At 41.1% G+C, this 18,075-nt stretch overlaps 1 protein-coding gene across 1 annotated transcript in view; it reads right to left on the minus strand.

Moving 5' to 3' along the window:
* Positions 1 to 18,075, minus strand: part of UNC5D (unc-5 netrin receptor D) — a 226,256-nt gene that overhangs the window by 205,320 nt on the left and 2,861 nt on the right. The window contains exon 3 of the mRNA XM_005864024.2: positions 6,893 to 7,036. Coding sequence (XP_005864086.2) covers positions 6,893 to 7,036 — 144 coding nt within the window. The remainder of the gene's footprint in view (positions 1 to 6,892; positions 7,037 to 18,075) is intronic.

The following is an 18,075-nucleotide window of genomic DNA, read 5'->3' on the forward strand; positions in this document are numbered from 1 at the left end:
AAGGGTAGCGAAGTTACGGCTAATTACCATGTTTCTCTTTTATTAGATAGGATTCTAGGGTGCACATCCATCCCCTTCCTTGGCTACGTGCTCTTACACAGTGCACAGCTTCGCCAGCAGGCCTGGACTCTCATATGCTTCTGTAATGTTCATACAGATCAATTTCTGCCTGAAAGCTAGGATGGACTTTGGGTGGAGTAGAATAATATTTTCTCGTAACTTTGGCCGCATTCTTCCATGGAGAGGGAGAAAGTTTCCAGCTTTTGTGCAATTTCTACCAAGTGCTCAGAATTGGTCTTAACATATTTTCCATAATGTGGCTGGATTCCATGTTGTGAAAAGCAGGAAGGGGATAGTACATGTAGAGCAGGCAACCTCAAGCTGTTTCAGAGCTGTATGCTGCACATCACAGATCTATATGGTTGTAATGACTCATCTGCTCCCGATTCCCTCCACTTTATTGCAATGAAAATTATTAGGAGGCGTGCAGAAGCCAGGGAGGAATAAGATGATCCTTATCATAACGTCCTTATGAGCTAGGTATTTGCTAAGAAGTCAGATGCCATGTGAGCCCCATGGCATAATCATGACACATAGCTAACAAACATCCTTTCATGGAACCATAGCTGGTGTTGACAGGCCTGCTTTTCAAACCAAACATTTATAATACAGAGGTTATACATAAGGCTCTGTCTTAGACTCAGAGGTCAAGACAATGAGGGTAATGCAGTTAAATCTTAAAGCAGGCTATAATCTAATAAAAAGAATCCAAAAATAACTTCAAAATAACTCTGATTCTGGAAAAATTATAAGTACCATGGGAGAAGTACTGGTAAGTAAATGCTATGAGAATTCTGAGGTGGATATTGATAATTTATCAAACTTGAAGCTGGAGATGCTAGAAGGTTATCTTCCTCAATGGCTCAGCTGGTATGTCAGGCTGCTGAGATCAGTTCCTTTAAGGGATTTGCTAAACTTGGTTTAGCAAAGGGGACAGCCCACAAGATGGGCCTTGGATGTAGGTATTAGTTGGGAAGACATTCCTATGCTCCAGGGAGGAGAAGGAAAATGAGCATGTCAAGAAGGGGGAAAGGGCTGAAACCGGTTTGGCTCAGTGGATAGAGCGTCGGCCTGCGGACTGAAAGGTCCCGGGTTCGATTCCGGTCAAGGGCATGTACCTGGGTTGCGGGCACGTCCCCAGTGGGAGATGTGCAGGAGGCAGCTGATCGATGTTTCTCTCTCATCGGCTAACTCAATTGGCATTCAGCACACCTATATGAATGTAATAGGAGATGAGGCTGGAAATGGAGGTCAAGGTTGAATACCAGACAGATGTGGCTATATTCAGGTATTTTTATAGTTAATTTTATAATTAGAAGAAGGCATTTACAGTTTTAGCAGCTGAAATTATATATCAAAGTCATTAAGCAGAGATCCATATTTGAGATTTAATTGGATATCTCTCTTATATAGTTTTCAAAAAGATAAGACCCCCCACCCCCCAAAAAAAAATCCACGAATGAAAATGCCATTTTTACTATGTGCCTATAAAATTAGCTAGGGAGTTTGACAGCTTTGAAATGAGAGTCTCCTTTAAGTTCTTCACTTATTCTTGGCATAATTGCATAGATATTTTAGGAGTGTTTCAAATAAACAGCATATTTAAATTATATTCTAGATGTATCATATATGTATATTTTTTAAAAATCAACAAAATAGTGGTTTCCTGCTGTGTTTGATTCCAAGTAGTCAACAAGCAATGTGACTGTAACAGGCAAATGTTTCCTTCATTCCCCCAAACCCCACCTCCCACATTGAAAAAAAAAAAAAGGCCCCAGTGTCAAGAAGGAATTGATGGACCAGGGGTTAATGGTATAGGCAAAACATTTTGTGAACAGATGAAGAAGAGGGAGAAAAACAGGAAAGAAAAGCAATGGCTAAGCAGCCAAATGTTCACCCATGAAAAGAAAGAACGGTGCCTAATTGAATATTCCCAGTTTTGACAGCCATCCAGCAGCAGCAGTAACAGATGCCGCAGCAGCCCAGCTCCCTCCAGCTGGATTGAAACAGACAAACCGGAGAAGGCCTGTGGGAGCTGCTCCCCGGGGATGGACTTCTGCCAACCTGGTGGGGTAAGATGTGGGCTGGCTTTATTTATTTTCACCTTTAGAAAAATCACCTTTGAAATGGGGCCTCAGCTCTCTCCAGCCCCAGGCAGTTGGATGGGCAGCCAACATCTCTGACACCATGTGGAATCACTAAGAGACATACAAGTTTAAGATGACAAGAACATGGGCTACACACTGTTTTATAGCCACTAAGGCAACAAGCAATGTGTTGTGATTTTATATGTATACTAGAGGCCCAGTGCATGAAATTCGTGCACTCAGGGGGTCCCTCAGCCCAGCCTGTGCCCTCTCACAGTCTGGGAGCCCTCGGGGGATGTCAGACATCCTTAGCACTGCCGAAGAGGTCAGAGAGGCTCCCACCACCAACGCTGCACTCGCCAGCCATGAGCCCAGCTTCTGGCTGAGCAGCGCTTCCCCTGTGGGAGTTCACTGACCACCAGGGGCAGCTCCTGCATTGAGTGTCTGCCCCCTGGTAGTCAGTGCACATCATAGCGACCAGTTGTTCTGCCATTTGGTCAATTTGCATATTAGCCTTTTATTACATAGGATAAAATATAATATATATATGAATATATATGACTATATATAATATATAAATATATAATACATAAACATATAAATACATAAAAATATAAGTATACATAATAAAAGTATATACATAAGTATACATACATATAAATATACATCCAAAAACTTGACTGTAAGAGGAATACAACTAACTCAGAAACAGATCAGGAAAGCAATTGTTGCTTTCCTCAAGGAGATACTCAAATGCCCATGAACTTTTCATTGTATTTGGTTCTCAAACTTCTATTGCACAGAAAAAAAGAGCATGGCCCAGGAGCAAGAGCACTCAGGGAGGGGGAAAGGGATGTAAGGTCTGGTTTCTTGTCCTCCATCTGCTGGTGGCCCCTGGTCAAGTCACCTAACCTCCCTGAACATCACTTCCTCAGCCATTAAGTGATAGAGTTGGATGAATGGGTTAAATCAACATTTCCCAAATAGTGCTTTCTCAAGGTTTTCGAGGGCCTTGCTACTCAAAGAATGGCCAACAGACCAACTGGCAGGGTCAGCATCATCCAGGAACTCTCAGAAATAAAAAAATCTGTGACTTTGGACTGGACTTACTGCATCATTTTAATTGAGTCATCTGTACTTTAATAGGATTGCAGTTTATCTACGTCAGGGGTTCTCAAACTTTTTAAACAGGGGGCCAGTTCACTGTCCCTCAGACCGCTGGAGGGCCGGACTATAGTTTAAAAAAAAAACTATGAACAAATTCCTATGCACACTGCACATATCTTATTTTGAAGTAAAAAAACAAAACGGGAACAAATACAATATTTGTATTTGCATGTGGCCTGCGGGCCGTAGTTTGAGGACCCCTGATCTATGTGCATGTTAAACACTTTTAAACACTGTTCCTGCATCCAAAGCAGCCTGCTCATAGAATCACGTGGATAACTTCATACAAACACAACTTCCCTGGAACTCCCTCCAGAGTCTGACCCAACAGGTCTGTGGTAGAAGCCAGAAATCTGCATATCTCACTAATTCGCCAGGTTGGTCCTTGTCAATGAAAGTGTAAGTTATATAAATAAATAAAATAATTGTCTTTATATTGTTTCCCTTTAAAATAGAAGGATCTCAAAGGGAAATCATGCCACTGAGCTTCCTGGTGTTTTTGCAGAGATGAGCTAACCATTTCATGTCCAGACACTCTAGTCAACACATCCCTCAGCTGAATGTCCCAGACGCCATGCAGGTAGTGCTCATGGTGGTTTTGAAATTGTTAAATTCTTAATGGATCATTGGTTAAATGTTGGAAATGACAGTAGCTCTGTTGTTGAACTACAATAATTTCATGAATAATATAAAAATGACACAAATTTTGCAAAGTCCCCTCAAGACAACTGTCATCAGATTCATAAGCTACATTAATCTATCAAAATCCTTATTTAGCACATTAAAATGTCTTTAGTACTTTAAAAACCAATCTTAAAAAAAACATAGTGACAATTATGTCCAATTTGGTTTTTCATTTATTGGAAATAAAAACTCTTCTCAGTGCAATGTGTTGTTTGCTGGGAAGTGCTTGCAAATAACAGCCAGAAATCTCTTATTTCAACAAAACATGAAAGTTATAAAAAATGTGTTTTTTCTTTTTTTGTGTGTGTATGTGTTTTCTCCTACAAGTAAATCAAAAGAATTCCAAGCCGGGTTCTAAAGGCAGTTTTTCCCCCTCTACTTCTGATGTCATTAAACATAGTTAAATTCCAATTTGCATTTTAATGTACAGTGGTCCCCAAGTCAGAAGCAATATTTAATGACAAATCAAGTCCTGACTTGCATAATTTTAAATAAATTCAAGAATATGCCACTAGTGACATATGAAGAAATTAAAAATATGTTGTAAATAGTATTAGAGATTATATTAATTACATAATATAGGCTTTATTGATATTGCGTTTATAACTTGAAACTCCTATCTTTACTATGTTCATATAAACATATAAACAAGAATGACAAAATGAGTTTTGTTTAATCCCTGAAGAGATTTATGATATTATTAACCCAATGGTATCAGGTGACTCTAAAAAATGTCAGAGGTGAGAAAAAAGTGTTTTCCATTTCAAACACTCTTTGATCCTATCATACTTGGGAGAGCTAGATAGCTACTACTGGCCTAGAATGGGTTTTTGGAATCCATATAGCCATAATCTGCAGAAAAAAAATTGATTAAGGCACTAAAATTTTAATTCTGTTTTATTAGTTTCAGTAAGTATTTATGCACCTACTGGTGACTGATGCTGGTGCTAGAGAGGATGAAATACATCACAAAATAATAGCTAGTGATTGATAAGGGCTAACTCTGTGTCAGGTAGAGTTTTAAAACACTTACAGTTATCAATATGCCTAACTCTTCCAATAAATCTACCAATAGGCACACTTTTGCCATTGAAGACATTAAGACACAGAGAGATAAATAAATCATCCATCATCACAAAACTCAAGTCATGGAACTAGAACTGGAAACTGACAAGACTCAAGTGTCTGGGTTCTTCACTACCCGGATAATGTGTGACACTGGAAACTGCAGGGGCAAGGGCACATGTCAGCCAGGAGAGGGGGTGCACAGAACAGCAAAGGGCACACACTTGAAGGTTATGGGAAATTAGTAAATGTGGGTCCGAGCCATCCACTGCCAAGCTTTGTAAGCCAGGGGAAAACCTTGGAGGTTTCTTGCAGGAACGTGCCAATCAGGAATTAAGTGAGCAAGTATGGAGGTGAGAGAGACAAAGTACATAGATTAAGGAAATGCTACTGTTAGTAACACATAGAATGTGTCACGTGGGCCCCAGAGAAGTAGAGGAAGACACAAAGGGGGAAAAGTGACGTTGAGAAGAAGGGGTTTGATGGAACCCATGTTGAAATCCCCTATACTGTATCGCCTCTCCTGTCTTCAGACAGAGCCCAGAGGGTAATCTGCTTCCCCCTGACGAGGGTCAAATCCCCCGGCTAGCCTGGATGAGACCATGCAGGGGATTCTGAGCTAGATGTGTTCAGGGAGAGTAAAATCAAACATAGTCCCTTCCTCAGCTGACCTGTGACTTTAAAGTCATGAAGTATTTGTTGGCTAACATTAACTAAATAAGTATAGGAAAAAGGTTTCCTATGGCTCTTACGTCAAGAGTGCGGTTAACAAGATGACCTCTTCTCCTTGGCTTCCTGGGGCCCAGTTGACGCTCAGGAGAGGGACCCCCAAGTTGCCAGTACAGTGAAGAGGAAATGCACATTTTGAGAGGGAGATTTCATTTCCCAAGAAGCATGCATGTCTCTGCAAATAGCAATTCACTCCTATTCTTAATCCCTAAACCATCGACAACCGCTATGAAGAATTCCTTGAGTCCTCAAATAAATCCCCCCGTCCGATATTCTTCACAACACTCTCAAAAAGCAGCATTGGAATAAAACAACAAGAAGTGTCTCTGCTCTCTGCCTCTCAATTTCTTTCTTGAGGGGCTTTTACACTCCAGAGCACACAAAGGAGGTTTTATGGGGACACATGGGGGTAGGTGAGATAAAGACACTGTAAAGGAGGAGAAAGGAAGTTTGTGTATTTCTCAATAGGTTTGAGATAAAGAAAACACTGATGCTGAAACATGATAAAGAAATCTTGGACTCTCTTGAAAAGCAATTTTCATTCTTTCTTTTTTTTTTTTTTTGTTCCAAGTGTCTATTTTTTTAAGCCTTACTTGGGGCAAAGAAATGCAGTTTTAAAACCCATTTTCATGTTTTAAGATTCAGGGGAAAGAGGTTTAACAGCAGGCTATAAAAATCCTTTACTCTTTAATGTCTTATTTTTGCAGATTTGCTGGGAAGTACGGTAAACAGTCATTGCTCAACTCTTCCCAGCAATGCCCCTTGAACGTCGCCATTGATGGTGAACAGCAGAATCCATTTGCATGGGTTTCTTTCTCCTGAGACCTGTTCCTTCCTGGCATTGTTGAGACACCTGCACTCTGTCAATCTCGGCAGCATCCTTAGCCAAAACGTTTTGCTGGTTATACTCCAGAGGAGATTATCAAACACTCACTGGACAACTTTAGAGGAGTAATTTAGTAGAGATAGAGACAATTCTGACAGTGTTCTACTGTCTGCTAATGCATATTCTGCAGAAGCACCTGGCATGCCCAACCCCTCTTCAACCCTTTAAGTCTTGTCTGTGTTCCCCCAGGACAAGGAAGTCACCCAGTACTCACAGGCTATGCGCACAGAGGCCTTCCTGCTCTTGGAGGTCCCCAGGTGGCTCCAGGCCACACACTGGCACCAATAGTCTTCTGGCCCGTGGAAGTCCTCCACCTGCTGCCTGGTGACGTTGATAAACACCTCCCGGACCTTCAAGCCTGATGGGGAGACAGAGCAAATCCACTGAGGCTGCTGTATTTCTCAAATAGAACGTTAGGGCTAGCCAAACCTTCCCTTGTTAATTAAACCATCCTGTTTTTAATCAAGGAGCGGTTTTAATTACTCTGACAATAATATATCACTGCTAATTAAATCCCAACAGTTGAGTAGGCTGGAAAGAAGGAGTGTAAAATATCACCGACCAATGAGGCTCCAAAACAATATCATAGTTTTTGTAGTGTTTTGTTTTTTTGTTTGTTTGTTTGCTTTTTTGTTTGTTTTTTTACCTTCCCGTAGTGTTTTGTTTTTTTGTTTGTTTGCTTTTTTGTTTGTTTTTTTACCTTCCTTGGTTTAAAATCAAGTATGAGAAATGTAGTACCAAATTAGGTGCTGGGATTCTAGAAGCTAAAGAGGCCTCAACATGCCAACCCTAGTGACAGAGTTCCAGGTGGTTCTAAATGCCCCACCCCTGAGTATGGCCGTGGGGACAGGGTCCCTCTAGCAGTGTGGATTAGAGGAGACAGCAAACATGCACGGGATGGGTCCAAGGAGGGGCTAGCAAGTGTGAGGCAGACCAGTGGAACTACGCTAGTCTGCAGGCCCTGAGAGGAGGACTGAGGAAGGCCTTTGGACCCATGGCATGAGGAGATGAAAAAAAGAGAGGGTTTTGTAGAAAGAGGGGCTAAGGGTACATTTGTAAAATGAGATAAAAGGAAGACCTTGACTTTTAAATATTGTTGCTGCTGTTAGTATCAGCATCACTATTATCATTATAATCATCATAAATACTTTGCATTCTCCTTCTAATAGTTAGAAAGTCTGCTAGGTGCTTCCTACTGGGAGTGGGAGTTTCTTCCAAACCTCTGACCTAGGACTACCAGCCTTTCTTCCTTGGGAAGGACGGTCACCTTGAATAGAATGCCAGGAATGAAAGGGCACACCCCTCACTAGCCAGTAGTTAAATCATCACAAGCAGGGTCGCAGCCTTCACAGTCCATATGCTTTGTCCATAAGGCGAACACTTGCCGAGGCTGGGCCTTGTCAAGGAGAGGCAGCCTGGGAGAGGAATGGCGGTGCCTGGTGAATTTCACTGAAGTGTCTAGCACAGGGGTCCTCAAACTACTGCCCGCGGGCCACATGCAAATACAAATATTGTATTTGTTCCCATTTTGTTTTTTTACTTCAAAATAAGATATGTGCAGTGTGCATAGGAATTTGTTCATAGTTTTTTTTTAAACTATAGTCCAGCCCTCCAAAGGTCTGAGGGGCAGTGAACTGGCCCCCTGTTTAAAAAGTTTGAGGACCCCTGGTCTAGCATCATGATAAGCCAGTGGTCGGCAAACTCATTAGTCAACAGAGCCAAATAACAACAGTACAACGATTGAAATTTCTTTTGAGAGCCAAATTTTTTAAACTGAAACTATATAGGTAGGTACATTGTTATTAACTTAATTAGGGTACTCCTAAGGCTTAGGAAGAGCCACACTCAAGGGGCCCAAGAGCCACATGTGGCTCTCGGGCCGCAGTTTGCCAACCACGGTGATAAGCCCTCAACCTATTCACTCACTCCATTTCTACAAAGCACCAGTGCAGCCGATATAACTGTATCCCCACTCTGCAGAGGAGAGAACTATGACTGAGAGAGACCAGGTCACGTGTCCAGTCACACTATCTTTAAACAGAAGACATGGGGTTTGGTCTGTATCTGTCTTACACCAAAACCAGCACTGCGTGCAGGTCCCTCTTAAAAATTCAATTCTGTCTCCCAATTTTAAGTGCATATACTTCAATAAGGAAATAAGACTAACATATGGAACATTTAAAGAAAAATTAAGTGCATAACTATACTTTTTAAGTTCCAAAGGAATTCAGGGGATGGAATCATCAGTAGAATCTAAGTGAGCCAGGGACTCTCAGTGGAGGAGGTGGACCATGATTATATATCTCGAGTGGGGGTAGGATTTAAAGAACAAGAACGGAGGTGTGAGATTAGTCAGGCTAGGGAAACATTCCTTTCCACCCGTCAATAACGTGCTATTTACAGTGTGTGGTGAGAGAGAGCATTATGGTCACATAAATTACCATGTACAATTTCAGTTGTACTTTCTAAATTTGTAGGAGGTACCACATATAGGACATCACGTTGAAGACAGTCAATAACTCACATTTCTACTGTTCGTGCAAAGTGTGTAAGTATACCTTTTCCCCCATCAGAGATGGAAGGGTCCTAAAAGCCTTCTCCTACATTGAATAAGAAAGAAGCCTTATAGGTGTTTTCATTGTTGTTGCTGTCCCCTCCCCCCATCCCAACTTTGCACTTAAAAGTAGTGTGAGTCGGAGGATAAGAAAAAGAACAAGGCCAAGTTGACCAGTGAAGAGAAAGGGAAAATGTCATGGAAAGAGAGAATAAAAATGGCTCGCCAGGTCCTGACTGGTGTGGCTAAATGGTTAAAGCATCAGCCCCGGACCAAAGGGTCTCGGGTTCACATCAAGGTCAAGGGCAAGTACCTGGGTTGAAGGTTGATCCCTGGTGGGGCATGTGCATGAGGCAACCAATCTGTGTCTCTTTCATATCTATGTTTCTTTCTCTCTCTCTCTCTCTTTTCTCTCTCTCTCTCCCTCTTCCTCTCTCTCTCCCTCTCCCCTCCACTCCTCTTCCTCCCTTCCACTCTCTAAATATCAATGGAAAAAACAACAACAAAGGCTTGTCAGGACAGAAAGGCTGAATAAACCAAAAGAAGGAAGTGGGCTGTAGAGAAGAAGGCTTGTTTTATATTTCTGTCTTCGATTTGAGGCAGATGGGGAGTATCTACTTTGAATAGTGCAAAGGGAGGAGAGAACACCATAAGAGTTAGAGAAACAATAAGATGACAGAGCTCCCCTGACATAGCATGTGGAGACATATTAGGACAGAATACACCACCATTGGGGGATCACGGGAAGACTTTGGTAAGCCTGAAAAGCCAGGCATGCCTTCAAGCTCATGGAGACCAAGTCTACGTCTTTACAAGAATTTGTAAACTATCGGATTCCTCTCTTTAGGAAATGAAGACAAACATCATCACAAAAATGGTTCAGGATTATAAGTTTATCCAGCAGTAAGTTTCCACACCCAAACCTCAACACTTGCTAGGAGTTAATCCAGGCAGGTGGTGTTCTAAGGGTACCTGGGATCACTTTTAATGAGTGTGGTAAGACACACAGAAACAGAAATGCCTGCCATAAACAAAGATTACTCCCACAAATCCCTGGGAACAGGAGGCACAACACACCGTGCAGGGCCACACAGGAAAGCACAGGGTCCATCAGTAGGCGGAAGGGCAGGGGAAAATGTGGGCAAGAACCTTCTATGTCATCCCCATGGGAATGGATTGGAGAGGCAGCGTTAAGGGATTTAGAATTGGCTAGTTTGAATTCCAGTGGGTTCTGGGACATAATGGCTGTCCTAGTTGTCTGGGACCTGGTCCTGGGTTAGGGCAGAGAAATATTATTGGTCCAGAGTGTAAGAGCTCAATAAAAGACGTGGTAGGGGGCAATAGACTCTGGATTGGTTGGTGTGCATGTGAAAGGCATGCTCACAGGCAAATTGTTTGTTCTCTGGAGACATTAGCCAGCCCTTCCCAGGGCAGTCCCTTCAGAGTCAACTAAACCCCAAGCATAAACAGTAGACCATTGACCCCACCATGAAGGGCATAAGTGTTCTGACCCTATTCTTGTCAGGAAGTTTACAACCCCTCACTCAGACTAACCAGAGTTGAGAGGAAAATGTTCATGTCATAATTTCAACATTGAAATGGCTCAGTTACAGGTCCTTCTCTGAGCTTCCCAGTGATTGGAAAAACAAAACCATGTAGCATCGGGTGGTAGTCTTCTTTAAGAGGCCTCAGTGACATTACCATCTCCTCTTCCCCCCAAAAGTAGTATGTCATCTCTCTGGATTAGGCCTTCTTCTTCTAACATAAGGTCATCGATCTTGTCTAACCATCCTGTCCAGAAGAACCCTTCAAAAATTATTAATACTTTATTATCTATTATAATTTTTATATCATAACAAGAAATAACTCTATTGAATAGCATAATTTTAAAGCTAGCATATTCACTCTCAAATCTTCACTATAGCTCTAGTGATATATATATATCTTATATATGTGTGTATATATACATATATACTATATATAAAAATGTTACACACACACACACACACACACACACACACACACACACACACACACGAGAAGTAACACAGGAAACATCCACAGAAGCAGCTCTATTTAAGGGAACCTCAACCCACCTGCCTGCCCTGACGCTCACCAGTGGTGTTGCCAGAGAGCCATCTCCTTTTACATTTTCAGAGCTGGCAGCTAACCTGCTCATAGGAAATGCTACAGGGGAGCAAAAATCCCAGGCCAACCGAAGATGGCATCCCACAACTAAGAGTAGCATTCTACCCAATAAGCTGTGTAACTCTAATAAGCACAGAAAAGTCCAACCCTTTAAATTATTGTGCAAATTAAAACCACCGGCCTTTGTTATGGAGTAGAGTCTTACAGAATATAAAAATATGACTCCGAGACCGATATGCTAATAAGCTCACAATGCCGGTGGATGGTTTAGTTGTAGATAGACTAATGTTGGCAGCAGTTGAATAATTGCTCTGCATGTACTAAACATAACAAAGCAGCACAGAGCTTCATCATTTGTCAGCTTTATTTGTTTAAATGAGAAAAATGCTGACAGCATTTATTGCTGTAATCTCCTTACTTATCAGATAGAAAACACTAGTGACTCTTAGCAGGTCTAATCCTGTTGGGAGACTAACCGTTAGAGAATTTTCAAATTAATTGAAGGTATATGCTCCATTGTTCAAAGAAGAGAAATATAGAAGACAGGAGGAAAGAAACAGAAAGAGAAAAAAGAATGAAAATCATTTATTTCTGGTCAATTCTTAATAAAAGGGCTCTAGTCTCAGTGCCAAGTTGTTCTGTAGAAAAGAAAGAATTCTGGAATAGTATTTAACATTCAGCACCATGCCAATTGCAGCCCTGTGCCTACTAACAGCTGTCTCCATGCCTCTTATCTACTGCTCATTATCACGCCTCCACAAAGCCCATCAGCGGCATTCTGCCGTGGCTATAGCTGCCAACCATTGTTCAGATACACCTGGTGATGGGCACTTGGGGAGGACTTTAACCCAGTTCTCCAGTGCTTACCATTCCTCACAGCTTTATGTTCTTGAACAGTTTGGATGTTCTCTGTAGTAGGATGCTTGGCACAATAAACGGACTAAATAAAATCAAGAAGGGAAGTGAGAATTCCTCTCCAGCCTCTAAGATGTTTTTCATTTCTCAAGCCGCATGGAAGCAAAAAGAGACCAGCACTGTTTTCTCATCCAAGTCTCGGTTCCCGTTTCCCTGGGCCATTTTAGTCCAGTGGTTCACCCACGCTGTGCCTGGTTTTCCACATTGTCATGTTTCATAATTGAGAATTAATCAAGAAAATGATTCGGTAGCTTCCATAGACAAAGCTCAGAAACACTATTCTAAAACAACTCCCTGAGTAGTATATAGGGCCTTGCTCAATTCTCTGGAAAGAAGAAAAGAATCGAACTCCCCATGAAAAGCCACCGTCTTGTACGAAGAGCCTTTTATAATGGACCATCATCTCCCTAGGAAGCTCAGTCCCTCTGATGCTTGGCTTTGGCTCTGAGATAGGCCCTCCATGCCCACTGCCTCCCGAGATAGGAGAAAACAGGCCATTCAGCTGGAAGAGGTGAGACCACTACTTATATATCTAAACAATAAGTAAAAGTTTTCACTTGTCTCTTACTAGTCCAGGTTAGAGCCTAAAAATATGCTTGAACAATGAGAAGCTTCCTCATATGTTGAATAATGCATGGTTATGATCATTATTGATTATTATACTTTGTATAATGATTATTTTACTTTTGTTAATACCATCACATGCATTATCTTATCCATCTTAACACCATGCTATTTTCATTTCCATTTCTATTATTATTTTGCCAAAGATGCCATACTATAGGAAACAGATCAAAGACGTCGTATGGTTTACAACATACATTATTTAAAAAATGTATGTGCCCGCCACTGTTTTAGGTACTGAGGATACTATGATAAGGTAGGCGATCAACGTGTCCATCCTCAAGGAGGTTACAGGCTAGAGTGAGAGACATTTCACTTTGCCCAACAATGCAGTGTGATGACTACTGTGACAAGAGAAGAGCAGACCGAGACAAGATCACACAAGAGCAGCTTCTAATTCTTCCCCAGCACTGGCAAATCCTTTTGGAAATGGTCACCAGTCTACCAAGGAACCAAAGGCTCTGTCCTCACCCAATATTTAGCTAAGCATCAAGGGCAAGGCTCTGGTAAGGAAACACGAATCTGAAACATAGTTGAAGTTTCAAAATTATGAGATACAGAAGAGCATTTTTAGGGAATCATGCCTCCATTTCTTGGAGGAGGGGCTTATATGTCTCCAGGCCAGCAGGCTACTGAAATAGGAAATTAAAGGTAGATAATTAGAAGGTAGAACCATACTTCATTTTACTGGCAGATGCTTAATTAGGGCTAAATGTGTTTTGCCACTTCATTCCAACAAGATTAAAATGTATTTTGATTAAAAAAAAATAGTCCTCCTTTGAATGTGCACTATGCCTAACGAACACTCTTTAGTTTCCTGGCTAATAACCACTCCACATATTCCTCAGAAGCACCACAAGTTCAGTCTTAAGTACAGAAACTAAGAATATACCCAAGCTCTCCAGTGTCTTCCACACTAGAGATTAGAATTAATCAGCACCAGGGTCTCTGGCAGAGGAAAGCAAATTAACTCGATTGTGTTGCTTGATAACACAGAGAAGGGAAACTTAAGAGGCAGAAGTGGGCATGGGAGGGTTATTTCGAGGACAGCACCCTGTGAATGACTCACTCAGACATCACACTCCTGACGTGGTGAGAAATACAGGTGTGATTTCCAACCCTGCTTTCCCAATCAATGACCTTCCATTCCTGAAGTCACTAAAATCAACCCCTGTTGGGAGATCATGTCCGGAGGTCAGGACATTTATCAAACAACTTATATCTCCCACAGTGCTACCCCTGGCTCTGAGAACAATGTAAAGATCAAATTTAAATGGAAAGAGTAAATCACAGGCAAGTAAAACATTATTCTGGAAAAGACAATTGTCTACCTGTTAATAATATTAGCCAATTTATCTTTCTGGAATTGAAAAAGTCCCTAATTTTGTATTTTTGAAGTATAATCACCAGACACTTACCCCGTTTTTTAAAAATGGCAATCTTATATTTACCATATTGAAGGCTAACCTTGACTGAGTACTTGCTACACATCTGAACTGAGCCTGTCATGTATATTGGTTTCTGTGACCCACACAATAGTTCTATGTGGCAGATATAATAATTACTGCTATTTAAACATGGGGAAAACGAGGTGAAAGGAAGCTAAGTAACATGTCTATCTAAAAAATTTTATAGATAGAGAGCCAGATTTCAAATATGGTACCATCTAACACTAACACCCATGCTGTTTTATTTTTTAAAGAATTTTTATTTATTTCAAAGAGAGAGGGAGAGACAGAAACATCAATGATGAGAGAGAATGGATTGGCCACCTCCTGAATGCCCCACACTGAGGATCAAGCCTGCAACCCGGGCATGAGACCTGATCAAGAATTGAATCGTGACCTCCTGGTTCATAGGTCAATGCTCAACCACTAAGCCACGCTGGCCGGGGATCACCCATGATCTTAACCACTGGGCTAGCCTCATTTTCTTTAAGAACCTTATAAATCCCACTTCAAGTAAAAGAAAAACACTTCTGAATGTTGCACGAACAGAAAAGAGTGAAAAAGTCCAAAGACACTGGTCCAAAATTCAGGGTTTAGAATAAAGCTCTGCTCAGTATCAGGAATTGTTATTAGATTACATAAAAATGGCTGGCTGCTTTCATATCTCTGCTAGGGATGGAGTGAGAGTATATGATCTTCAGATTTTTTTAGGAAAGGCTGAATTAGACACAAGAGACAAGTAGTCCTTCATACTGTGTCACAGGTTTACGGGAGGAATTCATAATGTTTTCCTGAAAACCTTTGCAATTCTGTAAGCTCTCCCTGAGAAGCAGAGTGATGGACAAAGTGCAATCTGGGGTGGGGTGGGAGAACATTTCTATGAAAGTGAGTTTTAAACCCACAAGCTGTCAATGCAACATCTGAGAAACTGACTATTTCTGTGTTTTGTGATCTGAAATATATGCTTCCCGAATGTACCTTGGTGATTTGTGAATCATTGAAGGCAACTTCAAATTAATGGTTTTTGGGAAGGTACTATATTTAAATTCCCATCATCAGGATAGCCACGTTCTTAGATATAAACTTGAAAGATTTAATACATTTTTAGTCCTATTCTTCTCCCTTTTCTCAACACACTCCATTAACCTCGTATCCCCAGAGAGTGCCTCCAGTTGTTTAGAAAGGAAATCACACACAATGAAATCCCTGAAATTATATTCTTTAAGAAGAAAAATATTAGTTTCCTGGAGTTGAGACTTTTCCCATAACACACTGGAATATGCATTATTTCACTCATTAGAGTTCGGCATCTCCAAGGTAGAATAAGACAGGAGCCTTGGTGCACCATTAGGGAAATGCCTGTCTTTATTGCACATAAAGAAGTGGTTTCGCTTATTGATAACTCAAGCTTCCCACAGGCTACCTTATCTTGATCACCAATGATGGGTTTTGCTGGGGGTGGTGGTGATTTTTTATGTGTATGTGTGTGTCTGCTGATTTGTTAGATTAAAGCTCGTCAGTTCTGTGTTACTGATCACGCCACCCTTTTCTCAGAGGCATGATTCCTGGGTTGGGATTACCTCTCAACTCCAGATGTTAGCAGAGGGAACCCACGAGGGAGAAGAGTTCCCATATTTCCAGACGAAATGAGGCAGAACAAATGAAAGGATCCCCTGCTTGGGCAGAGAACGGAATGTGTACATTACTAAGAAGTATAGCCATTGCTGTGCAAACACACTAACTCCTGTCAAATAAATTGAACTTTTTGCAGGAAAGAACTCGAGCCCTGGGTTTTTCCAAGCTAAATTGCATGAAAACACACAATCCTTTTTCTTCTTATTCGAACTGTTAGATGACGGGCCAAATTACCAGAAAGACCAAAGGCAGTTTGCAGCCTTTAGCAACTGAAAGGGCATACTGCCTCCAATTTGGAAACACAAAAGATTCTGTGTCTTACTCCAAACACTCCCAGGTCCTATGCCTTTCCCATTAGTTCTGCAAAGAAAGGAACCTGTAAGTAAAAAGAATATGAAAATGATCTGGGATTTTAGAAATGGAGAACGCATTGGCCAAAGATATATAAGCAGTTATTTCCAACTTCTTAAAAGAATACGGATATTTTTCTACCTCTGGCCAAATGGGGTCCCAGTCCTTGCTCTCTCAGCTCCCTCACTGCTGCTGGACTGGCAGGAATTCTTTTACAGACCCAATCAAAAGTCATTCCGTTTGTAAGGGCAGGGAAGCCCTGAGCTCAAGCTCAGCACTGAAGAACCCAAGGGGAGTAATGCATCTATTTTTCAATACCTGAGGCCATTTTGTTTCCAACTTTAATTGCACTTACGTATTGGTTCTGGGTATAATATCTCCACTCATCTTGCTCCACTTTCCACTATTCTACTATTAATACAGAGCTTAGGAAACATAATTGCAGTGCGCAGTAGACAGCAGTTTTCATTAACTGCACAGACGAAAACTGTTTAGCGAGAGACCTTTCTTTCCTATTGATTCAATCAAAATGACTTGGAAGAAAAGGTTGTGCTTATTAAATTCTTTTCAAAAAGGTAGCTGTTAAAATTTAAATTCTTTCTCAACAGCAATTAAAACACGGTATATAATCTCTTCAGATTTTGTCATTTATGACTTTTTGTTCTTTCCAGTTCCTTTGAAATTTGCGGCTTCTTATTGGTAGTTTTTTTAAATATAGAAAATGGAGAGGGAAGGCTTTTACACGGAGACAGAAGATATAATCAACACTGCTACTTGCAAGACACAGAGTTGCCTAGCAATACTGGGGGAATCAAAAGGGGGAAGCAATAACAAAACAGGATGTTGTGAAATTACAAGAGGGTACAGTGTCAAAGTGGCTCACAGCACTCATCTAGAAGTCTTTAAAGGAGAACGGATATGGGATTTTCTAGCAGTGGTATAAAAAATAGCTGATCATTTTTCAATGTTCTGCCTCTCTTTCATTTGGAGCAGTTTACCCAATGGGACTCTGCTATTTTGAGTTAAAAATCTAGGACAGACACATCTGAGGATAGAACAGACAGCCCCACTGAGCCACTGGCACTTATCCTTTCCAGTTGGACTAATTGAGTACATGGTACATACACCTTTCATACGCTACCATTGTTTTATAGGCTTTTGCTCCTACGGTAACTGCTGTTCCCTTTGTTGCCCTCTCCCAAATTTCAGGGTCTTCCTTAGAAATTTTCATGCCCAGATATCTGTCCCAATACCAGATCTATCATGATCCCAACCTTGGGCGCACAAACGCAGAATCTTTCCCGACATCAAGATTCCATGTGCTATCTTATTTTGCCTCGATTATGTCAAATCCATTGTGTGTTTTTTAAAAGGCCAACAAACAAAAAATACTCAACTGTACCTGGAATCCTGGAAATGTCTGTGTATCTTTGGTTGTAATAAACTTTTATCTAACAGTGCCAGCAACATGACACAGAATAAGAGGCTGGCTCTTAAAGAGATGGCGGAAATGGTCAGGAATAAATTAATTCTAAGGGAATCACTATAGGATGATACACTCAGGAAATGAAAACACTGAAAAAATTATGATGGCAAATGATGAGGCATGTGCTGAAACCCATCCTTTTGTCAGGAAAGGGATTTGGCAATATTCTGACTGAGGAGAACATAGGAATCTGGATGTAAGGGTGGCTTATAGTGTCAAGGAAGTACTAGTATATC

The sequence above is a fragment of the Myotis brandtii genome, unplaced genomic scaffold, assembly GCF_000412655.1.
Source record: "Myotis brandtii unplaced genomic scaffold, ASM41265v1 scaffold185, whole genome shotgun sequence".
Taxonomy (NCBI): Eukaryota; Metazoa; Chordata; class Mammalia; order Chiroptera; family Vespertilionidae; genus Myotis; species Myotis brandtii.